Source organism: Muscardinus avellanarius (assembly GCF_963383645.1).
Source record: "Muscardinus avellanarius genome assembly, chromosome: 9".
Classification (NCBI taxonomy): domain Eukaryota; kingdom Metazoa; phylum Chordata; class Mammalia; order Rodentia; family Gliridae; genus Muscardinus; species Muscardinus avellanarius.
In genome coordinates, this window is record NC_137795.1 from 99,611,071 (window position 1) to 99,636,204 (window position 25,134).

Sequence of the window (25,134 nt, forward strand, 5' to 3'; positions counted from 1 at the left end):
TCTTTTTCATGGAAAGGAACGCGCTGCTTGCTGAGGATGCTATTGACCTGCCTAACCTTTAGATTCTGGCTGGCATTAATTACATGCAGTTGTCCGTAGAGGCAGGGCCACTCATCTATCAGTTTCATTCACACGCGCGCACCACAAATCACCCACCCAAATGAATCAGTGAGTGGCACCTAGCAGCCTCAAGCAAAAATTAGAAGACCTCACACCACCTGTCTGTGCACCAGGACAGCTATGAGAGAGTGCGCTGCACCTCTCAAATTGAGTGGAAATACACATTTTTTTTTAACTTTGAGGTTTTTTAAAATTAATTTTATTGGTGCATTGCAAGTATACTTCATAGTGAAATACAAAGTGATACATAAATATACTTGATACTTGGAGACTATAATTTCTTTCTTTCTTTTCTTTTCTTTTTTTTTATGGTACTGGGAGTGGAACCCAGGGGCTTTTCTACCTCCGGGCTATACTCCCAGTCCCATTTTATACTTTATTTGGAAACAGGGTCTCACTAAGTTGCGGAGGCTAGCTTCAAACCTGTGTGATCCTCCTGTCTCAGCCTCCCAAGTACTGGGATTACAAGCATGCGCCACCATGCCTGGCTTCCTATTTTTTACTCTTAGTTTTGTTGTGTTGTGTTTGTTGTTTGTTTGTTTGTTTGTTTTTGGTGCCACGCCCGGCTTCCTATTTTTTATTCTTAATTTTGTTTTTTGTTTGTTTATTTGTTTCTTTTTGGTGCCACACCCAGCTTCCCATTTTTTATTCTTTTTTTTTTTTTTTTTTTTTTTGCGGGTCTAGGGATGGAACCCAGGGGCATTCGACCTCCGAGCTACACCCCCTGCCCTGTTTTTTATTCTTTATTTTGAAACCGGGTCTCACTGAGTTGCAGAGGGCCTCACTAAGTAGCTGAGGCTGTCCATGAACCGAGAGCCTCCCTAATGCATGCGCCACCACGCCCGGCTTCTATTTTTTATTCTTAATCTTGTTTTTTGTTGTTGTTGTTTGTTTTGTTTTATTTGTTTATTTTTGGTGCCATGCCCATCTTCCTATTTTTTATTCTTAATTTTGTTCTTGTTTTTTGTTTATTTTTGGTGCTGGGGACATTCTACTTCCAAGCTACACCCCCAGCTCAATTATTTATTTTGAAACAGGGTCTTATTACGTTGCTGGGGGCCTCACTAAGTAGCTGAGGCTAGCTGCACAAACTGCGATCCTCCTATCTTGGCTTACCAAGTATTGAAATTACAAGCGTGAGCCACCACACCCGGCTTCATTCTTTTTTTTTTTTTTTTTTTTTTTTCGGTACTGGGGATGGAACCCAGGGGCATTCTACCTCTGAGGTACACCCCCAACCCTATTTTTTATTCTTTATTTTGAAACAGGGTCTCACTGAATTGCAAACAGCCTCACCTAAGTAACTGGGGTGGCTGCGAACCTGCATTCCTCCTGTCTCAGCCTTCCAAATGCTGGGATTACAAGCGTGCACCACCACACCTGCGTTTATTTTAAATTTTTGAAACAAGGTCTCACTAAATTATGGAGAGCCTAAGTAGCTGAGGGCAGCCAAGAACCCGCGATCTTCCTGTCTCAGCCTCCCAAGTACTAGAATTACAAGCATGTGTTACCACGCCTGGCTTTTATTTTTTATTTTGAAACAGGGTCTCTCCTGATACTTGGGAGGCTGAGAAAGAAGAATCACAGGTAAGAGGACAGCCTCCACAACGTAGCAAGAGAGCCTGTTTCAAAATAAAACTTAATGAGAGCCTGTTTCAAAATAAAATTAATGAACTAATCGATTAAAAAGGGCTGAGTGTGGCTCAGAGGTAGAATGCCCTAGGGTTCAATCCTAGTTCAGAAAGAAAAAAAAAAAAGAAAAAGAAAGCAGAGTCTCACTAAATTGCTGAGAGAGAGATTCACAAAGTTGCTGAGGCTGGCCTGGAGCCTGTGGTCTCCTGTCTCGGGCCCTAAAGTACTGAGATTATTTTATTTTATTTCTCTGTGGTACTGGGGATGGAATCCAGAGGCGTTCTACCTCCCAGCTGCACACACAGCCCCGTTTTATTTCATATGTGGAAACAAGGTCTCGCTAAGCTACTCAGAGCCTCACTAAGTTACCAAAGCTGGACTTGAGCCTTCCGTCCTCCTGTTTCAGTCTCCTCAGCACTAGGATTACGGGAGTGCGCCACCACACTTGGGAGAAATACAATTTGGTTATTGTTTTTGTTGTTGCTATTCTGGGTATTGAACCCAAGGGCATTCTACCTCAAGCTATACCCCCAGCCTTTTTTTTTTTTTTTAATATGTTTGCTTGGTACTAAGAGTGAACCCAAAGGCATTCTACTCTGATATATACCACCACCACCACCACCCCCTTTTTTTATAAAGGGTCTTTCTAGGTTACTGAAGGTCTCACTGTTTTAAAGGTGGCCTCAAAATTGTAATCTTCCAAGCCAGGCATGGTGGCGCACGCTTGTAATCCCAGCCGATCGCGGTTCGCGGACAGTCTCAGCTACTTAGTGAAGCCCTCCGCAATTTAGTGAGACCCTGTTTCAAAATAAAGAATTAAAAATAGGGCAGGAGGTGTAGCTCAGAGGTCAAATGCCTCTGGGTTCCATCCCCAGACCCACAAAAAAAAAAAAAAAATACTGTAATCTTCCTGTCTTAGCCTCCCAGGTACTGGGATTACAGGTGTGTGCTACCAGGCGCCACTCCAGAGCTCTATTCTTTAAAAATATATCCAGACGGAGCCAGGCATGATGGTGCACACTTGTAATCCCAGTATTTGGGAGGCTAAGACAGAAGGATCACAGATTTGAAGCCAGCCTCAACAACTTAGGGAGGCCCTCCACAACTTAGTAAAACCCTGTTGCCATTTTATAAGAAATAAAATGGGGCTGGGAGTTTAGCTTGGAGGTAGAATGCCCCTGGGTTCAATCCTCAGTGCTACACAAAACAAGCAAACAAACAAATAAATAAATAAATATAGGGCCGGGGGTGGAGCTCAGCGGTAGAATCCTGGGTAGAATCCTCCTGTCTTGGCCTCCCAGGTACTGGAATTATAGGCATGTACCGCCACATCTAGCTCTTGTTATTTTATGATTTTTGTGATGCTGGTGATAGAACCCAGGGGCATTGTATCTCCAAGTCACACACACACCCAGTCCTGTTTGTTTATTTATTTATTTATTTATTTATTTATTTGGTGGTACTGGGGTTCCTGGAAACCCTTCTACCTCCAGGCTACACTCCCAGACCTATTTTAATATATTATTATTAGGAAACAGGGTCTCTTCTGGCTTCGAGCCTGAGCAATCCTCCTGTATCCACCTCCCAAGCACAGGGATTACAAGTGCGGGGATTACAAGCGTGCGCCACCATGCCCGGCTCTGTTTTATTTTTTATTTTGAAACAGGGTCTCACTAAATTGCTGAAGCTGGCTTCAAACGTGCAATCGTCCTGCTCAGCTTTTCAAGTACTGGGATTATAGGTGCGCCCCCCAGGCCGGCTCAGTTGGCCATTTTCACCTTTGACTGCTCACTCTGGCTGGTCTCCAAGTGCTGTATAAAAGTCAACTGACTTTCTTTTCTTTTCTTTTCTTTTCTTTTCTTTTCTTTTCTTTTCTTTTCTGCCAAGACATCCTGCTGCCTCGGCATCTATGTGTTGAGGACCCCCACTCCACATAGTTATCGGCAAAAAGCCCCGAGAAAGAGGTATCGTCTCTGGCAAAAAAATATCCCCCACTTTAGATATCCTTCATAACTATTATTCTCTTGGTATTCTTTTAACTCTCTACACGAATTGCTCTGATGATGTGAGATCAGAAATTGAGTCCGTGGAAATAAACATCCTTGGCTTTGCTCAATAGTAAGGAAAAAACTGGCCAGAACTCAGATGCTGTGATAAGCATTCCAACTGCAGCAATTACAAAGGGTCTCTGACCCTCACTATCACTAACTTAGGTTAAGCTATTAACTCCGGTAACCGATAGCTCAGTTTAAGGAAACTTTGTTTACTCTTGAGACCCTGCCTAGAAACTTTGGGTGTGACTTCAAAGCAATTTGACTGAAGGACAGCTTAATTGCCAAAATACAATAGAGCCAAGGAGAAAGATTGTTGACCTTCACGCCCAGTGTGAGCGTTCCCCAAAACAGGGAGAATGCCTCATGGCTAGAAATGAAAATGACAAAATAAAGGACAGATATTCTAAATATATATGTATGAAGGAAAGGAAATACCGTAAGAGTAAGAAAGCACTTTTTCATGAAGAAGAGCTTATCATAAGAACGTCCCGACTGGGAAAGAAAGGAATTAGAAAGTTAGAAGCAGGTTGCAGAGGGTTTGTGATAAGGAAATGGATTATTAGAGACCAATAGGCCTTTAATAGGCTTTTTGTCTAAAAAAGAGTGTTCAGCAGTCAAGGAAATACATCTGACAACTAAATCCAAGAACTTCACAGTGTTATTTGTGGTGTCTTATTTGCCAAGCTGTGTTGTGAGTTTTTGTAAGCTTTCAGACTTCAGAAGGCAAGGCGGATGAGATCTGAGAGACGCCCATCGCATCTCCCTGGACGCCACATCTCCCCATGCTTGTCATTTGGATATAGATGGAAACTTCAAAAAAGAAAGCAAAAGAAGATTCCATGAGAAGGCGTATTCTCCAAGCCCTGGGCCTTGGGCGTGCCTGTATTACCTTTGGAATTTACCTTTGGACCTGCCCTGCTGCAATATCGGAGGGGTTAATCTCCTAAATGCTGGACTAGTCATTTACTTTGTTTATATGTAATTTACTATTGTTTTGCTGTGATTGCCCCCCTTCCCTTTCTTTTTTCTCCTATTATTAATCTCACTGGTGAAGGGTATAAATTTCTCTGGGTTCCTGTAATAAATTGTCATTGGCTCAAGAAGCCTTTGTCCACCTCAAATTCTTTCCCAAGCGCCGTACCTAAAAACTTAGGGAATTCATAGAGGGGAAAGAATTGCTGCAGATAGCCTTCTGCAGAACTCCACCTGCCTTTTGCCCCATCTTTCTGAGGATTTGACCGGGAGCTGACAATAACGACCCAACTGAGATTAGTCGGCAACACTTTTCTTTTTAACTGTAACCATTACTGGAAGAAAGAAAACATTTTGCACCAAACTTCATTGAGGATGGTACAGAACAGCCCACTTCCTGCCGAGCCCACTCGTTTCTCGTTTCTCTTGACCTGCATTGCTTTCCAAGCTGATGGCGTGTGACGGTGACTCTCAAAACCACAGCCTGCAGCAGCAGTGTTGGGCGGTGCCTTTTGCTCTAGCTGCCAGAGCTGGGTTATCTAACCTAAAAGAGATTCCTGAAAATCGATGTGTAGGTCATACTGGGACTGTATATTGATAGTGGAGATTGAACCCAGAGGCATTCTACCTCCAAGCTCTACCGCCAACCCTTTTTATTTTTGTGGTTGGTGTATTTTTGTTTTTGGTACTGTAGATTGAACCCAGGTGCATTTTACTCCCAAGCTTTACTCTCAGCTCCCTTCCTTTTTCTTGAAATAGAGTCTTGCTATGTTGCCTTGGGTCTTGCTAAATTACTGAGGCTGGCCTCGAACCTGTAATCCTTCTGAGCCTTACAAATTCTGGGATTACAGGTGTATACTCCCAGCTGGGATTACAGGTGTATACTCCCAGCCTTGTTCCTTTTCACTTTATTTTATTATTTTTTAGTGGTACTGAGGATGGAACCCAGGAACATTCTACCTCCGAGCTAAAACTCCAGCCCTATTTTTTTATTCTTTGTTTTGTAACGGGGTCTCACTGAGTTGGGCCTCACTAAGTAGCTAAGGCTGTCCAATCCTCCTGTTTCAGCCTCCCAAATACTGGGATTACAAGCATGTGCCACCATGCCCGGCTAGTTATTTTTTTATATATGTAAAATAGGTAATAAAGATCAAACCCCAGAGTCATTCTATCTCTGAGAACAGCCCATCTCTATTATTTATTTACTTATTTATTTATTTGTGTGTGTGTTGCTAGGGATTGAACCCAGAGGGACTCTACCTCTGAGCTACACGCCAGCCCTATTTTTAATTATTATTTATTTATTTATTATAGTACTGGAGATTGAACCCTGAGGCATTGTACCCCAAACTACACCCCTAGTTGGATTTTATTTATTTGGAAGCAAGGTCTCACTAGGTTACTGAGAGCCTCGCTAAATTGCCAAGGTTGGCTTTGAACCTGCAATTCTCCTGTATCAACATCCCAAATACTGGCCTAGATTTTGTTTTTATTTTTAAGCAAGGTCTTGCTAGGTTACTGAGAGTCTCACTACTTGCTGAGCCTGTCCTCTAACCTGCAATCTTCCTGTCTCAGCCTCCAAAGTACTGAGATCACACCTGGCTTATTTTTTATTTTGAAACAGAGTCTTGCCAAATTGCTGAGGCTGGCCTCAAAACTAGTCCTGCTGAGGCTGGCCTCAAAACTAGTCCTCCTGAGCCAGGCGTGGTGGCACATGCTTGTAATCCCAGCATCTGGGAGGCTGACACAGGAGGATTGAGGTTCACACAGCCTCAGCTACTTAGTGAGGCCCTTTGCAACTCAGTGAGACCCTGTTTCAAAATAAAGAATAAAAAATAAGAAGCCAGACATGGTGGCACATGCTTGCAATCCTAGCCTTTGGGAGGCTGAGACAGGAGGATACAGGTTCACAGACAGCCTCAGGTACTCAGTGAGGCCCTTTGCAATTCAGTGAGACCCTGTTCAAAATAAAGAATATAAAAATAGGGCTAGGGGTGTCACTTGGAGGTAGAATGCCCCTGGGTTCCATCCCCAGTACCACAAAAAAATAAAAATAAAAATAACGCTGGGGTATAGCTCGGAGATAGAATGTCCCTGAATCCCAAATCCCAACCCTATTACCACACACACACACACAAAAAAAAAAAAAAAAACTAGTCCTCCTGTCTTAGTATCCTAATTATTGGTTTAACTGGTGTGTGCCACTGCACCCAACCTTCCACAAACTTTTTGAACCTCCAACCCACACTAAGAAATAAATTATACAGCTGGTCATGGTGGCACATGTTTGTAATCCCAGTACTTGGGAGGCTGAAACAGGAGGATCACAGGTTTGCCGCCAGCCTCAACTACTTAGTGAAGCCCTATGAACTTAGTGAGATCCTGTTTCAAAATAAAGAATAGCCGGGTGTGGTGGCACAAGCTTGTAATCCCAGCATTCAGGAGGCTGAGACAGGAAGATCGTGGTTCGTGGACAGCCTCAGCTACTTAGTGAGGCCCTGGTTCAAAATAAGGAATAAAAATAGGGCTGGGGTGTAGCTTAGAGGTAGAATGTCTCTGGGTTCCATCCCCAGTACTGTGGAAGGAAGGAAGGAAGGAAGGAAAGAAGGAAGGAAGGAAGGAAGGAAGGAAGGAAGGAAAATAGGGATAGGAATGTAGCTTGGAGGTAGAATAACCCTGGGTTCCATCCCCAGTATCACAAAAAATAAAGAAAGAAACATATTATACAAGCCGGGCGTGGTGGCGCATGCTTGTAATCCCAGCACTTAAGAGGCTAAGACAGGAAAATCGCACATGTTCGAAGCCAGCCTCAGCTACTTAGTGAGGCTCCCAGCAACTTAGTGAGACCCTGTTTCCAAATAAAATATAAAATAGGTCTGGGAGTATAGCTCAGAGGTAAAAAGCCCCTGGGTTCCATCCCCAGCACCACACACATACAAAAAAAAAAAAAAAAAAATTGGCCTCTATCTATCTATCTATCTTTTCAGTATTGGAGATTGAACCCAGGGACATTCTACCTCCAAACTATACCCCCAGTCCCATTCTTAATTCTTTATTTTGAAACAGGGTCTCACTAAGTTGCGGGGGGAGTGATTACTCACTAAGTAGCTGAGGCTGGCTGCAAACCTGTAATCCTCCTGCTTCAGCCTTGCAAGTACTGAAATTACAAGCATGTTGCTTCCACAGTGCGCTAGATTAGCCCCTCTTCGTATATGGAAGAACTTCCAAATATTAACTTTTTTCTTTTTGAAAAAAAATAATATAAATAATATAAATAATTTTTTTTTTTTACTATTTTGTAAAAAAAAAAATGTTGGTTGCAAACCACTAAAATGGATTCCATGATTAGTTCCTAGGTGTGCAAACACTCTTCCAGTTCAAATACCTTATCAGGCGCAATCTTCTACTGTGCTTCTGGTAGCCCAGGTAACCATGGTGCTAATAGCCCTACCAATTACATCCTACCTGCTGGAGGGAACCTAGTGCCTACGACAACTGAGAAACAGTTCCTGCTGCACACTCTGGGGAAACAGCAAGGGAAACCCATCTCGGCTCTTGCCTCTCCCGGCAGCACTGAAGATGGAAACTCCAGCTTTCTCAGACCAAGAAATGAACCTCCACCGAGGGATAGCATTTTGAGACAGAAGTTTTGCCCAAGTCTTTCTTTCCATATGTCTTCAAAGTTCTTTTAGCTCAGTCGTGCTAATACCAATACTTGGGAGGCTGAGACACGGGACACAGGTTCAAGACCAGCCTCAGCAATTTAGTGAGATTCTCAGCCACCTATGAAAGACCCCGATTCATAACAAAAACATTCAAAAATGGCTGGGGGTGTAGCTTGGAGGTAGAATGCCCCTGGGTTCAATCCCCGTCCACTATGACAAAATAAGTTCTTTTAGTGCCAGGTGTGGTGCCATAGGCTTGTAATCCCAGTAGTGGGAAACTGAGACAGGAGATCACAGGTTCGTGGCCAGCCTCAGCTACTTATGTGAAACCCTCTATAACTTAGTGAGAACCTGTTTCAAATAGAGAATAAAAATAAGGCTGGGGATATAGCTCAGAGGTAGAATGTCCCTGGGTTCAATCCCTAGTACTAAAAAACAAAAAAAAATCAGCCGGGCATGGTGGCGCACACTTGTAATCCCCAAGCTTGGGAGGCTGAGACAGGAGGATCTCACAGGTTCAAAGCCAGCCTCAGCTACTTAGTGAGGCTCTCAGCAACTTAGTGAGACCCTGTTTCCAAATAAAGTATAAAATAGGTCTGGGAGTATAGCCTGGAGGTAGAAAGCCTCTGGGTTCCACCCCCAGTACCACCAAAAAAAAAAAAAAATTATTTTATTTTAGCTCTTTGACTTTCTCTTTGACCATTTTCTTTCTTCAGTTGCTGTGTGTGTGTGTGTCTGTGTGTGTGTGTGTGTGTGTGTGTGTGTGTGTGTGTGTGTGTTACTGATGATTAAACCCAGGGGGAGTTCTACCTCCAAGCTACATCCCCAGCCCTTTTCATATTTTTTTCAAAACAGGGTCTCAGGAGGTTGCAGAGAATCTTGCTAAGTTGCTGAGACTGGTCTTGAACCTGCAATCCTCCTGTTTCATGCCACTGTGCCTGCACTCAGTAATGTGTGTGTGTGTGGGGGGGGGTTGAACCAGGGGCATTCTACCTCTGAGCTACACCCCTAACCTTATTTTATTCTTTTATTTGGAAATAGGGTCTTGCTAAGTTGCTGAAGGCTTAAGTTGCTGACGCTGGCTTTGAACTTGTGATCCTTGTGTCTCTGCCTCCCAAGTACTGGAATTACAAGCATGTGCCACTGAACCAGACTCCTTCCGTGTCTTCTTAAAAGAAGCTTTTCAAATCTACAAAACAATTAAGTCCTAAGACCTAGATCAACCCCTTTTAAGTTGGGGTTCTCTTAACCCCAGCTCAGCCGAACAAGACAATAGGGGTGACAGGAAAGGAGAGTGGAAGACAGGGACACTGGCCAGGTCTCAGTCGAGTGGCCTGGCTGTTGCAGGCGCCTGGGCTTTCTGCTGGGCTGAGTGCTGCAGCCCTTGTCCGGCTCAGCTCGGGGAGGGGGAGGGCCGGCACCTGCTTTCCTTTCACTTTCTCAGGTCATAAATCCTGATACCTGAGGCGGGAACTACAGTTCCCACCGCGCAGCGAGGCAGGACGACCAGAAGAAAAGGAAACCAGAAGAAACAGCAAGTGTTACCTGAGAGGAAGCCAGGTGAGCAACAGGTGGCCCGGGGAGGCTGAAGGATGCGCACAGCCGGGGACTGCGCCTCCTAGGCTGAGCGGGGCCTCTTTTGCAAAGTCTGGGGACTCTCAGGGGGGAAATGGGGGAGGAGACGGAGAAAGGTTTCCGTTCAAGTTAGAGTGATAAGACACCGGAAGTAGAATGGCTTTTTTTATTTTTTTATTTTTTGCGGGTCTGGGGATGGAACCCAGGGGCATTCGACCTCCGAACTACACCCCCTGCCCTGTTTTTTTTTTTTTTTTTTTTTTTTTTTTAAATTTTGAAACCAGGTCTCACTGAGTTGCAGAGGGCCTCACTTAGTAGCTGAGGCTGTCTGCGAACCACGATCCTCCGGTCTCAGCCTCCCGAATGCTGGGATTACAAGCGTGCGCCACCACGCCCGGCGGCTTTCTTTAGTTGAAAAGTTAGAGGGGAAGAAAAATAAGCCCCAGCGATTTCATTGTGCCAATGTTGGCTGGATCTTTTAACCATGTGATTGCGGAGACATCCAAGAGAGGTTCTGGACCCTCTGCATCCCCTTAAAGCCCTAGATTTTACAGAAAATTGGATATTTGTGTGCACTTCAGTTTGTGTGAGGATATAGCCTTTCTCTCTCTCTCTTTTTTTTCGTTTTTTTTTTTTTTGTGTGTGGGGGGGGGGTTGTTGAACCCAGGGGCATTCTACCTCTGAGCTACACCTCCAGCCTTATTTTACTTTTTTGTTTGGAAACAGGGGCTTGCTAAGTTGCAGAGGGACTCACTAAATTGCTGAGGCTGGCCATGAACCTATAATCCTCCTGTCTCAGCCTCTCCAGTACTGGGATTACAAATGTGTACCAGTGTGTCCAGGCTTGGCCTTTTTTCTTTTCCTTTTTCTCCCCTTCCTTCCTTCTTTCCTTCCTTCCTTCCTTCCCTCCTTCCTTCCTTCCTTCTTCTCCTCTTCCTCCTCTTCCTTCTTTGTGTAGTACTGGGGATTGAAACCAGAGGCATTCTACCTCTGAGCCACACCCCCAGCCCTGATTCAGTTTTTATTCTTGAAACAGGGTCTCACTAAGCTGATGAGTGTCATTACTTGCTCAGGCTGTCCTAGAACCTGGGATCCTCTTGTCTCAGCCTCCCGGGTCCTGGGATTCCAGGCACGCGCCACCATACCCTGTTACTTAACCTTTTCTATGATGTAAGAGAAAACCAAAGAAATCAGGGGGGAAATGAAGGGTGTCAGAGGCGGCACACACACCAGATTTGTCATCAAAGTTATTATCATAAGGTTTCATTCACTTACATGAGAGCCTGGCCAGCAGAGCAAGCCCAGTGCCTGTGAGGGCAGGTAGTGCACTCAGGGCTGTTTACCTGGAGGGCACACCTCGCTGCCAACAGGCCTCCTGAGCTGTGTGGAACAGGCATTTGATGTGTTCTGGTTGAGCAAGGGTAGCTCTTGAGAATGACAGGTGGAAATCCCAGGGAGGGAGGTTTCAACCCCGCAGAAGTTAGAGCCGCCCCGTGCACGATGGATTGTTTTCAGGAGAAAGTGAGTTCCTGATGGTCAAAGATAATTAAGCTCAGGTAGATATTGAAAGAGAGGCTGAGGACAGGAATAAAGCTGCAGGTGCATGGTTGTGTTGACTCAGTGCTTCCCAAACCTGGCTAGTCATTACACTTGCCTGGGGAGTGTGTGTGTGTGTGTGTGTGTGTGTGTGTGTGTGTGTGTGTGCGCGCGTTTCTGTTTCTTTTTTTACATTGGGGGTTGAACCCAGGGGCATTCTACCTCTAAGTGACACAACTAGCCCTATTTTTTATCCTTAATTTTGAAACAGGGTCTCACTGAGTTACAAAGGGAGGGCCTCACAAAGTAGTAGCTGAGGCTGTCTTCGAACCGTGACCTTCCCGTCTTCCAAATGCTGGGATTACAAGCCTTCGCCTCCAGTCCCGGCTGTGTTTCTGTTTTTGTTTGTTTGTTTGTGGTATTGAGATGGAACCCAGGATGCATTGTACCTCCAAACTACACTCCCAGCCCTATTTTTTATTCTTTTTATTTTGAAACAGGGTCTCACTGAATTGGAAAGGGCCTCACTAAGTACTAGCTGAGGCTGTCTTCGAACCGTGATCCTCCTGTCTCAGTCTCCCAAATGCTGGAATTACAAGCATGCGCCACCACACCCAACTGTGTTTCTGTTTTTTATTTATTTAATTAATGTATTTATTTTGGTACTGGGGTTCCTGGAAGCCCTTCTACCTCTGGGCTACACTCCCAGACCTATTTTTACATTTTTATTTGGAAACAGGGTCTCCTAAGCCAGCGCGCACGACTGGCTTTGAACCTGCGCGATCCTCCTGTCTCTGCCTCCCAAGCGCGGGGATTACAAGCGTGCGCCACCACGCCCGGCCATGTTTCTGTTTTTAAATATACGTGATGGCCAGGCATGGTGGCACACAACTGTAATTCCAGTACTTGGGAGGCTGAGACAGGAGGATCGTAGTTCTAAGCCAGCCTCAGCTACTTAGGCCCTCCACAACTTAGTGAGACCCTGTTTCAAAATAAAGAATAAAATATAGGGCTGGGGGTATAGCTCAGAAATAGAATACTGTGCCGGGCGTCCCTGCACTTGGGAGGCGGAGACAGGAGAAAGAATAAAAAATCAGGCTGGGGGTATAGCTTGGAGGTAGAATGGCCCTTGGGTTCAATCCCCAACATCACACACACACACACACACACACACACACACACACACACACACACACACACACACACACAGCTGGACTTGTAATCCCAGTACTTGGGAGGCTGAGACAGCAGCATGTCAGGTTTGCAGCCAGCCTTAGCAATTTACACGGCCCTCTGCAACTTAGTAAGACTCTCTTTCAAAGTAAAGAATACAAAATAGGGCTGGGGGTATAGCTCAGAGGTAGAATGCCTCTGAGTTCAACCCCTAGTACTGAAAAAAAAAAAAAAAAAAATAGAAATGTATACCGGAAGTGGTGCATGCTAGTCATTATGGGGAGGCTGAGATAGGATTGCAGGGTTGAGGATAGTCTCAATAATGTAGTGAGACTCTCATCAACCTAGCAAGAACTTGTTTCAAAACAAAAAATAAAAGCCGGGCGTGGTGGCGCACGCTTGTAATCCCCGCGCTTGGGAGGCTGAGACAGGAGGATCACACAGGTTCGAAGCCAGCCTCAGCTACTGAGTGAGGCTCTCAGCAACTTAGTGAGACCCTGTTTCCAAATAAAATATAGGTCTGGGAGTATAGCCTGGAGGTAGAAAGCCTCTAGGTTCTACCCCCAGTACCACTAAAAACAAAACAAACAAACAAACAAACAAAACCAGAAAATAAGGCAGAAATGGTGATGGGTGCCAATAATCCCAGTGCTTAGGAGGCTGAGACAAGAGGATTGCAGGTGTGAGGACAGCCTCAGCAGTGTAGGAGACTCTTAGTAACCTAGTAAGACCCTGGGGGTGTAGTTCACAGGTCGAATGCCTTTGGGTTCAATCTCCAGTACCAGAGAGAGAGAGAGCGAGAGAGAGCCAGAGAGAGAGAGATGAAAGCTGAATTTCCTTTTATCTTCCTATACCTTTTCTAGGTGACCAGTGCCATGCAGTTCTCCAGCTTAGCCAGGGGAGCAGATGAAAACTTTGACTACTTGTTCAAGGTTATCCTCGTTGGGGATTCCAACGTGGGGAAGACATGTGTGGTGCAGCAGTTCAAATCTGGGGTCTACGCCGAGGCACAGCAGAACACCATCGGGGTGGACTTCACCGTGCGCTCCCTCGACATCGATGGCAAGAAAGTAAAGGTCAGAGGGACGCCAGGGCGGCCCTGCCTCCTCACCAGAGTCCCCAGCACTGTCAGTGCTCACCAGCCTAGAATGGGGAAAGCAGCCTCTTAAGTTATGAACACAGAAGCCATAAAGGAAAACCTCGCTAAGTCTATCTAAAGGTCTAAAAGTCAACATACTCAAAAAATACCAGCAACAAAGTCCAGAGATGAATGACAAGCTAGAAAGAAATATTTGCAATATGGGACTGACAAATTGCTAATTTCATTAATGTGAAAAGAGCTTGATATACATCTAAGAGGCCAGCATGGTGGCACACACCTGCAATCCCAGTACCTGAGAGGCCGAGACAGGAGGATGGCGGGTTTGAGAACAGCCTCAGTAACTTAGAGAAACCCTAGCAACCGAGCAAGATCTTGTGTAAAATTTTTGTAAAAGTTGAAAAGGGGCCAGTCGTGGTGGCGCACACTTGTAATCCCAGTGCCTAGAAGGTTGAGACAGGAGGATCGCACAGGTTCAAAGCCAGCCTCAGCTACTTAGTGAGGCCCTCAGCAACTTAGTGAGACCTTGTTTACAAATAAAGTATAAAATAGGTCGGGGAGTATAGCCCAGAGGTAGAAAAGCACCTGGGTTCCACCCTCAGTACCACAAAAAAGAAAGAAAGAAAAAAAAAAAAAAAAACCACCACGGTCTCACTAAATTACAGAGGCTGGCCATGAACCTGCAGTCCTCCTGTCTTAGCCTCCCAAACGCTGGAATTACAAATGTGTGCCATCATGCGCAGCTTGGGGTTCATCTTTTTGTGTGTGTGTGGTACTGGGGTTCCTGGAAACCCTTCTACCTCCGGGCTACACTCCCAGACACCTATTTTTTGTATTTTTATTTGGAAACAGGGTCTCTTAAGCCAGCAAGGCTGGCTTTGAACCTGCGTGATCCTCCTGTCTCCGCCTCCCAAGTGTGGGGATTACAAGCGTGCGCCACCACGCCCGGCTTGGGGGTTCATCTTTTGAGCCTGTTCTTTGATAGAATTTTTGGCAAGGGGCTGGCATTGGATGCTTTATCATGTTGGAGGAACACAGGCTAGAAACCAGCCTCAGTGAGGCCCTCATCAACTTTGTGAGACCCTGTTTCAAAATAAAGAATAAAAAAAATAGAGGCTGAGACCAGAGGATCGCGGTTCGCGGACAGCCTCAGCTACTTAGTGAGTGAGGCCCTCTGCAACTCAGTGAGACCCTGATTCAAAATAAAGAATAAAAAATATAGGCAGGGGCTGTAGCTTGGAGGTCAAATGTCCCCGGATTCCATCTCCAAACCCGCAAAAAAAAAAAAAAAGAATAAACAATAGGTTTGAGGGTGTAGCTTGGAGGTAGAATGCCCCTGGGTTCCATTTGCAGTGTCGAAAGAAAGAAAGAAAGAAAGAAAGAAAGAAAGAAAGAAAGAAAGAAAGAAAGAAAGAAAGAAAGAAAGGAGGAAAGAAAAATCGTTGGTGTATGCTTGTAATCCCAGCATTGCGGAGGCTGAGATCAGAGGATTGCAGTCATGGACAGCCTCAGCTACTTAGTGAGGCCCTCTGCAACTCAATGAGACCCTGTTTCAAAATAAAGAATAAAAATTAGGGCTGGTAGCCAGGCGCGGTGGCACAGGCTTGTAATCTCAGCATTTGGGAGGCTGAGACAGGAGGATCGCGGTTCGAGGACAACCTCAGCTGTTTAGTGAGGCTCTTTGCAACTCAGTGAGACCCTGTTTCAAAATGAAGAATAAAAATATAGGCCTGGGGGTGTAGCTTAAAAGTCCAATGCCCCTGGGTTCCATCCCCAAAACCGCAAAAAAAAAGAAAAAAATAATAATAAATGGGGCTGGGGGTGTTGCTCAGAGGTAGAATGCCCCTGGGTTCAATCTCTAGTACCAAGAAGAAAAAAAAGAACCCCCAAATCATCTGGAGATGATTGAGGTGAAAAGAGAATAGAGACCCTGGGAACAAAGCAGGTCCTCCCTTCGCTCCAAAGAGTTCCTTGAGTGGTGACCCCCAAGCCACAGAGTCCAGCCATTTGCATCTCCTGGGACTAAGGAAAGGACGCGTTCCTGGCCCCGCCCACCCTGCTGAATCTGAATACATAAGCGAGACCCTGGAGACGCTTTTTTTGAGGTGGGAACCCAGGGGCATTCTACTTCCAGGCTACACCCCCAGCCCTATCATTTATTTTTTTCTTTTTGCGGGTCTGGGGATCGAACTCGGGGGCATTCAACCTCCGAGCTATACCCCCTGCCCTATTTTTGTATTATTTTGAAACAGGGTCTCACTGAGTTGCAGAGGGCCTCACTAAGTAGCTGAGGCTGTCCGCGAACCGCAATCCTCCAGTCTCAGCCTCCCGAATGCTGGGATTCCAGGTGTGCACCACCTCGCCGGCCCTGGACACTCTTTTTACGCTGACCTAGGCAACCCCAAATTCCTTCTCCATCTTCCCCAGATGCAGGTGTGGGACACGGCCGGCCAGGAGCGCTTCCGCACCATCACCCAGAGCTACTACCGCAGCGCGCACGCCGCCATCGTCGCCTACGACCTCACCCGGCGCTCCACGTTCGAGTCGGTCCCTCAGTGGCTTCACGAGATCGGGAAATACGGCGCGGCCAACTTGGTGGTTATGCTGATCGGTAGGCTTCCAAAGCAGCCAGCTCCCCTCTACCGCGCTGTTTTCCAGGGCAGAGGCACAGTGAAATCTTTTTCTTGGGGGGGTGGGGTGGGGAGGGAGTACTAGGGATTGAGTATTTAGTATTTAGGGCCATTCTCCCCGGAGCTACAACCCCAGACCTGTTTTATTTTTTACTTTGAAACAGGGTCTCGCTAAAGTACTAAGGCTGACTTGGAACCTGTGATCCTCCTATTTCAGCCTCCCAAGTACTGATAATACAGAAATGCAACACCATACCCAGTTTATTTTATTTATTATTTCCTTATTTATTTGCGGTAATGGGAATCCAGGGGCATTCTACCTTCAAGTGACACCCTCAGCCCTATTTTTTATTCTTTTTTTTTTTTTTTTTTTGGTGGTACTGGGGTTCCTGGAAGCCCTTCTTCCTCCGGGCTACACTCCCAGACCTATTTTATATTTTTGAAACAGGGTCTCTTAGGCCAGCACGGCTGGCTTCGAACCTGCGCGATCCTCCTGTCTCCGCCTCCCAAGCGCGGGGATTACAAGCGTGCGCCACCACGCCCAGCTATTTTTTATTCTTTATTTTGAAACAGTTTCTCACTGAGTTGGATAGGACCTAAGTAGCTGAGGCAGTCCGAATGCTAGGATTACAAGCACGTGCCACCGTGCCCAGCTATATTTTATTCTGAAACAAGGTTTTACTAAATTACTGAGGTTCCTTTTTTTTTTTTTTTTTTTTTTTTTAATGGTACTGGGAATGGAACCCAGGGGCCTTTTACCTCTGGGCTACATTCCCAAACCTATTTTTTTAATATTTTATTTGGAAACAGGGTCTCTTAAGCCAGCTGAGGGTGGCTTCGAACCTGTGCGGTCCTCCTGTCCCAGCCTCCCAGGCTCGGGGATTACAAGCGTGCGCCACCACGCCCGGCTACAGAGGCTCTTGCCTGTCTCCAAATCTGCAACCTTCCTGTCTCAGCCTCTCAAGTACTGGGATTACAGGAGTACACTACTGTGTCTAGCTGGCACAGTGTGTGGTACTGAGGATGGAACCCAGGGCCTTTTACCTCCAGGGCACACCCCCAGACCTATTTTATATTTTATTTGGAAACAGAATCCTGGTTGATGACAGCCTCACTAAGGAGCTTAGGCTGGCTGCATACCTGAATCCTCCTGTCTCAGCCTCCCAAGTACTGGGATTACAAGCATCATCCCACCTCACCCAGCTGCAACAGTGAAATCTTTTTTTTTTTCTTTCCGGTACTGGGGGTAGAACCCAGGGGCACTCTACCTCTGAGCTACACCTTTAGCTCTATTTTTTATTTTATTTGGAAACAGGGTCTCACTAAGTTGAAAGGGCTTCACTAAGTAGCTAAGGCTGGCCTCAGACTTTGATCCTCCTGTCTCAGCCTTCCAAGTACTGGGATTACAAGCATAATCCCACCACACCCAGCTGGAACAGTGAACTCTTCAAAGTGCAAGTGACAGGTGGGACCTCAAAAATCACCACACCCAGAAATTCCCAGCGGGGCAGTGTGAGCTTGTTAAAAATACAGATTGAACCCAGGGGCATTCTACCTCCCAGCTCCTCCTCAGCCTCCTCGTGCGCAGGTTCGAAGCCAACCTCAGCTGGTTTAAGAGACCCTGTTTCCAAATAAAATACAAAAAATAGGTCTGGGAGTATAGCCTGGAGGTCGAAGGCCCCTGGGTTCCATCCCCAGTACTTCCCGGAGGTAGAAGGCCTCTGGGTCCCATCCCCAGTACTACTAAAAAAATTTAATAGAATGTAGACATGGTGGGACACACTTGTAATCCCAGGCTGGGAGTGTAGCTCAGGGTAGAATGCCCCTGGGTTCCATCCCCAGAACCTCAAAAAACTAAAAAAGTTTAAATTACTCAGCAGAACGTTCACTTGACGCTGCACCCTTCCCTCGCAGGGAACAAGTCCGACCTGTGTGCGCAGCGGCACGTGCTGTTTGAAGATGCCTGCACGCTGGCAGAGAAGCACGGCCTCCTCGCGGTGCTGGAGACGTCCGCCAAGGAGGCCAGGAACGTGGACGAGGTCTTCGTGCTGATGGCCAAGGAGCTGATGGCCCGCAACAGCCTGCACCTGGACGGGGAGGCCCAGCACAGCCTGCCCACAGACTCCAGGCCAGTTCTCATGGTCCAGGGGCCGCGCGAAAAGAGCCGCTGTACCTGCTGAGCACGTGCAGACGTCCCATGTGAGCATGGGACGGCAGAGGCAGCCAGAGACACGCAGGCTCCTTCTCCCCCGCAGCCAAGGCCCGGCCGCCCGCTCACTCCACAGACTCTGAGGAAGGGGGAAACCACCATTTCCTCCTAGAGAGACCAGAACTTTAGGGGGGGTCAAGGTTGGCTTCTCCTCTTTCCCTCGTCTCACCCCATTTCAACCTTTCCACTGGATTGTTTTATTGTTGTTTGATACTGGGGATTGAACTCAGAGACATTCTACCTCTAAACTATACTCATACCCCGATTTTTTTTTTTTTTTTTTTTGTACTGGGGATGGAACCCAGGGGCTTTCTACCTTCAGGCTTCGTTCCCAGACCTATTTTATATTTTATTTGGAAACAGTGTCTCACGAAGTTGCTGAGAGCCTAAGTAGATGAGGCTGGCTTCAACCCGCAGAATCCTGTCTCACCCTCCCAAGTACTGGGATTACAAGTATGCAATACCATACCCAGCCCCATTTTATTTCTTATTTGGAAACAGGATCTCACTAGGTTGCTGAGAGCCTCGCTAACTTGCCGAGGCTGGCTTTGAACCTCTGATCCTCCTGTGTCAGCTTCCCAAGTATGGGGATCACAAGTGTGCACCACCATGCCTGGCTAGGATTCTGGTTCTTAGCTTGAAGAAGAAAGAAAGGAAGAGCCAACAAGGTAATGAGAGTCCCAGTTTAAAAAAAAACAAACAAAAAAAACCAGGCATGGTGGTGCACACCTGTAATCCCAGTTGTTGGGAGGCTGAGACAAGAGGATCATAGATTCAATGATAGCCTCAGCAAGTATCAAGGCTTTCATCAGCCTAGTGGGACCCTGTTTCAAAATAACAAGTGCTGGGTGTGGTGGCGCATGCTTGTAATCCCAGCATTTGGGAGGCTGAGACAGGAGGACTGGAGGATCCTGGTTCGCAGACAGCCTCAGCTCCTACTTAGTGAGGCCCTTTGCAACTCAGTGCAACTGTTTCAAAATAAAGAAAATAATTGGGCTGGGGGTATAGCTTGGAGGTAGAATGCTCCTGGGTTCCATCCCCAAACACTGCAAAATAAATAAGGCTGGTAGGGTATGGCTTGGAGGTAGAATGCACCTGGGTTCAATTCCCATTACCAAAAAGGGGGGGGGCATAAGACATACAAGATTAGAATAGCTTCTCCAGGTTAGGACACACAAAGACCTTGTCTGCTATACAGACAGGCTCTGCTGAAGCTTAGCCATCTTGTAACTGCACCACAAAGCAGGCTTGCTTCATACACACGAGGCTGGGTAGCTGTGTGGGATTTAAATTCTCACATTTTTCTCATCTCCCCCAAATTGTTTAGCTGGTACCTAAAGTTACCTGAAATTCATTTCCAAAATGGACATCTTGGGAAAATAAAAATATTATAAAACATCTCAACATTTTCATTTACTGGTAGCAAATACATTTCTTTATGTAAGGAAGTCTTTAGTTAATAGTCCATTGTTCCTGAACTGGGTATGGTGGTGCATACCTCTAATCCCAGTACTGAGAGAAGGATCCCAGGCTCAAGGCCACCCTGTCTCTAAAAAAAAAAAAAAAAAAAAGATCAGGTTGGGGTGCGGGGCAGTGGTAGACAGCCCCTGAGTTTGATCTCAAGTAGGAATAAATAAAGAATTCAGGCTTGGCATGGTGGTGCACGCCTGTAATCCTAGCGCTTGGGAGGCTGAGACAGGAGGATTGAGGCCAGCGAAGACCTCCAGCAACTTAGATTCTTTTGCCAGGCGTGGCACACGCTTGTAATCCCTGCACTTGGGAGGCAGAGATAGATAGGATCGAGCAGGTTCAAAGCCGGCCTTGCTGGCTTAAGAGACCCTGTTTCAAATAAAAAATACAAAATAGGTCTGGGAGCCGGGTGTGGTGGTGCACGCTTGTAATCCCTGCGCTTGGGAGGCTGAGACAGGAGGATCGTGCAGGTTCGAAGCCAGCCTCAGCTGGCTTAAGAGACCCTGTCTCCAAATAAAATATAGGTCTGGGAGTGTAGCCCAGAGGTAGAGGGCCCCTGGGTTCCCTCCCCACTACCACCAAAAATACATATATATGTATATTAGGTCTGGGAGTATAGCCTGAGAAAGGTTCAGCCAGGTCTGGTGGCACATACTTGTAATCCCAGTGTTCAGGAGGCTGAGACTGGAGGATTGCGCGCGGTTTGCAGATAGCCTCAGCTACTACTTAGTGAGGCCCTTTGCAACTCAGTGAAACCCTGTTTCAAAATAAAGAAAAAAAATTGGGCTGGGGGTATAGTTTGGAGGTAGAATGCCCCTGGGTTCCATTCCCAATACTGCAAAATAAATTTAAAACCCTGTTTCAAAAAATAAAGAAAAAAAAAAAAAAAAACAGGGCTGGGGATGGAGCCTTCTGAGTAGCTAGGACTCCAGGTGGCACCGCTGGGCCTGGCTACCAGGTTTTGTTGGTACTGAGACATGAACCAAGGGGCTGTTTTTTTGTGTGTGGAGAAGGGGCACTGGGAATTGAACCCAGGGGCATTCTACCTCCCAGCCCTATTTTTGATTTTTTTTTAAACAGGCCCTAAGTTGCAGAGGGCCTCACATGGCTGAGGCTGGCCATGAATATAAAGCTTGAGAAGGTAGTGAGCAGCTCAGCCTTCAAGGGATGGGAAGAAGGGTTTAGGGTTTATGTTGGAACAGAATGTCTTGGGCACATGTGAGCCTTGTGTGTGGCGCTGGAGATCAAATTTGTGGTCTCATGCACATAAGGCAGGTACTTACCACTGAGCTACACTCCCAGTCCTGAGTGAGCCATTCTGAGGGCCCTTTAATTGAGGCAGATGGATTTGACCCTGGCCCAGTAGAAAGCAAATGGCCCCTAAAGATCTTTGTGGTACTGGGGGCTGAAACCACGGGCATTCTATTTCTGAGCTACACTCCCAGCATTTTAACGTTTAAGTTGTCTTACACACCTGGGGAAAGCAGCTCACTCTCGTTGCATACTTTAACAGGGCTGCCAAGGTGCATTATGAATTCCTCAAGCTAATACATAAATATAAACAAGCTCTCTGCCTTTTCCAAGATAGGGTGATGTTTACAAACCTATTCATTCCCCAGTGCTTTACCGATGTTCATCACCTGTAACCCCCACCCGACTCATATGCAGCTACTGGGGAGCTGCTCATTTCTTTTTTTTTTTTTTTGGTGGTACTGGGGTTCCTGGAAGCCCTTCTACCTCCGGGGTACACTCCCAGACCTATTTTTACATTTTCATTTTGGAAACAGGGTCTCCTAAGCCAGCGCGCGCGGCTGGCTTCGAACCTGCGTGATCCTCCTGTCTCCGCCTCCCAAGCGTGGGGAGCTGCTCATTTCTAAAGCCTTGACTCCCTCCTCATCCCTCTGGACGGGCTTGCACTGCCTAATGGGTAGCAGCTGAGGGTGGACTTCTTTCTTCTAGACAGCTGCCTGTGCGTCTGTTACTAGGGCCATAGTAAATTGTAGAAACATTCCCAGTTATTTTATTTTTGCAGTACTGGGGTGGTCTCATAAGCTGCAGAGGGCTTCACCAACTAGCTGAGGCTGGCAGCGAACCTGCAATCCTCCCAAGTACTGGAATTACAAGCGTGCAGCACCACTCCTGGCTCCCAATTCTTTTTTTTTTTTGGTGGTACGGGGGATGGAATCCAGGGGCATTTTACCTCCCACACCCCCAGCCCTATTTTTCAATCTTTTTTATTTTTGAAACAGGGTCTCAGTTGCAAAGAGCTTTGCTAAGTAGCTGAGGCTGTCTGCAAACTTATCTTCCTGTCTCGGCCTCCCAAATGCTGGGATTACAAGTGTACAGTAGTGGGATTGAACCCAGGGGCACTGGTCTGAGTTGCAAAGAGCCTAAGTAAGTGATTGTTATCTGTGATCAGCCTCCCAAATGCTGGGATTACAAGCGTGCACCACCACGCCCCACTACAACACCAATTCTTTTTTTTTTTTTTTTTTTTTTTTTTTTTTTTTAATAATTTTTTTTATTGAACATAAATAGTATACATTTACACTATATTTGGTGCCCTCTCCCCCCGCCCCCGTTTTCTCCCCCCCCCCCACCAATGGTTGGCCAGGTTAACCATGTCTTATTCATAATTTTACACATGTTCAGGTGAAGATGCTCCTTAATCAAGATCGGCCTTTCTCCTCTCCTATCTTTCCATTAAAACTTAGCTAGTATTTCCCCTCTAATATCTGGGGTCCTACTGGTATCCTTTGTGTTTTCTAGTTTGGGCATATTAGAGGAAACATGTACAACACCAATTCTTAAAGCAAATATTAACAGTAAGAAGAAACATTTTCACAAATAAGGGCTTTAAATAAGATTATACCTTAAGGTCTTCCATAGGCGTGACAGAATGACTGCTTTATTAATTCACAAAATATAAGGAAGAATATTCTCACCCAGTACTTGGGAGGCTGAGACAAGAGGATCACAGGTTTAAAGAGCCGGGTATGGTGGCGCATGGAGGCTGAAACAGGAGGATCACAGGTTCACAGACAGCCTCAGCTACTTAGTAAAGCCCTTTGCAACTAAGTGAGACCTGTTTCAAAGTAAAGAATAAAAATAGGGGTAGGGTGTAGCTCAGAGGTAGCATGCCCGAGTTCCATCCCTAGTACTGCAAATAAGTAATTAGGTGCTAGGGATGTACCTCAGAGGCAATCTCCAGTACCACCAAGAAAAAGATGGGCCTCAGAATTCTAATTGTGTGGTGCCCTATGCCTGACTTATTGGGGAACCCAAAGCAGGTCCCAGTACAAGCACAAGGCACCAAGAATCCCGTAGTGGTCTTGGCCTTTGGCTGATCAAGGCAGCCTAGTTAGTCTTGCAGGCTCTGAAACAGGAGAACGCTTGGCTGATGCCAGCTGGTAAGGTTCATTTGTCTCTCAAACATTTTTCAGGCAGCTGGGTCTTACAAAACAGGCGGCTAGGCCTTACAAAAGGTATCACTGTTCTCAGGGAACCTCTTCCCACAGATTTGACTGAGGACTGATGGAACAGTCTTCATGAAACATGAAAGGAACATATCACTCTTTGACATCTGCTGTGTTTCAAAACAGCTCATTAAAAAAAAAAAACAAAGCCAACATTTTTTAAATTGTTTTATTTGGGAAAAGTGCTTCTTACAAAAGGGCAGCTGCAAAATACAGAGACCTCTGCAATTACTTGTTTTTTTCTTAAAGTGAAAGAATGAGCAGGATCCAAGGAATCAAAGCAGTGGATGGACAGTCAGGAAGGAGCATCTCCCAAGTTATTTCCGGAAACAAAGCAACAAAAGCAAAGGCAAAATTTCTCATCAAGAAATCCTAACAACTGAACTTTAGCATGTCTCGTGGATTACCACACCCTCCTCCCTTTAGTGGAAAAAGGTGACTTATTACTGCAACCAGTTACTCCACTACAATAAACACCTTAGAACACCGTCTCGAATCACATCTGTCTACCTGCAACGTTCAGGGGTGGGATGAGACAAATACCCACAAAACAAACACAAACCAGAAACAGAGCCCTTCAAAGGAGACAAAGGCTTTTCCGAAACTGCCTGGACTGGAAAGGCCAGACCACAAAACATCAAACACAACTGTGCGTCCAGCCCGTTAGTGCTGACGCGGCACAGCCAGGTCTTGAACCTCGATGGCTAGCCCTTTTCTAGCACTGCCATAGCGACAACTACCAATACACTGCTTTGCCCTTCCAAAACCTACCCGCCACACGAGGCCGACACCACTAAACCAGGTTGGTGCACTAAGGCTAAGAATACTGCGTCTCTGCAGGGACAGGAAGCCTCTCACGTACCCAGCCACTGGCCCTTGGGAGACAACTGGGCATCCTGCTCCCATGGCACCGCACGGCATCTTTCACGTTTTCCCAACGTCCCTAGCGTGCTAAACTCAACACAGTCGCACCTGGTTCTGGTTACCAGTAGTTTTCCTTGTGTGCAATTAAACAAGAGACCAAACCACAGGACAAGCGCGTGTGATGGGAGTCACAGGGTAGGAACAGATAACACAGAGGCGCAGATTTCACCACAAGCGGAGAATCCATCTACTCTGCACAAGGCTACTTAACAGCTTAGGTCCCTTCTCCCATCACCCCTACTCTAGAACCCCAAAGCACAGCTGGTGCTTGGACTTTGAATCTGGGGTCCTTGAAACGACGTGTGGGAAGTCCATACACAACCTGGCCGAAGACAGATGACACAACAAACCTACACTAACTGTCTGACAGTTAAGCCCATGTTACAAAAAAAAGCTAACTTTAAGATTTATTTTTGTAACTTTTGAAACAGAAAACAACACACTCCTTGGGGGAAGGTGGGGGAGAAGCAGGCCTGGGTAAGTGATCACGACAGCACCTGGAGTGGGAGGCCTGCCTAGGAGCGCCACACGCATGCCACGCGGCACAGGGGACAGCTATGCCTGCGGCTCGGCTGGCCAGTCCCGCGCCCGCAAAGCTG

At 46.3% G+C, this 25,134-nt stretch overlaps 1 protein-coding gene across 1 annotated transcript; it reads left to right on the top strand.

Annotated features, from left to right (window-relative positions):
* Positions 1-13,602: 13,602 nt before the first annotated feature.
* RAB19 (RAB19, member RAS oncogene family) lies at positions 13,603-18,636 on the top strand (the record flags this gene model as incomplete). The annotated part of the gene is made up of 3 exons (XM_080701370.1): positions 13,603-13,803; positions 16,254-16,437; positions 18,371-18,636. 3 exons carry the CDS (start codon positions 13,603-13,605, stop codon positions 18,634-18,636), a joined length of 651 nt encoding a protein of 216 aa, XP_080557496.1.
* Positions 18,637-25,134: the final 6,498 nt, after the last annotated feature.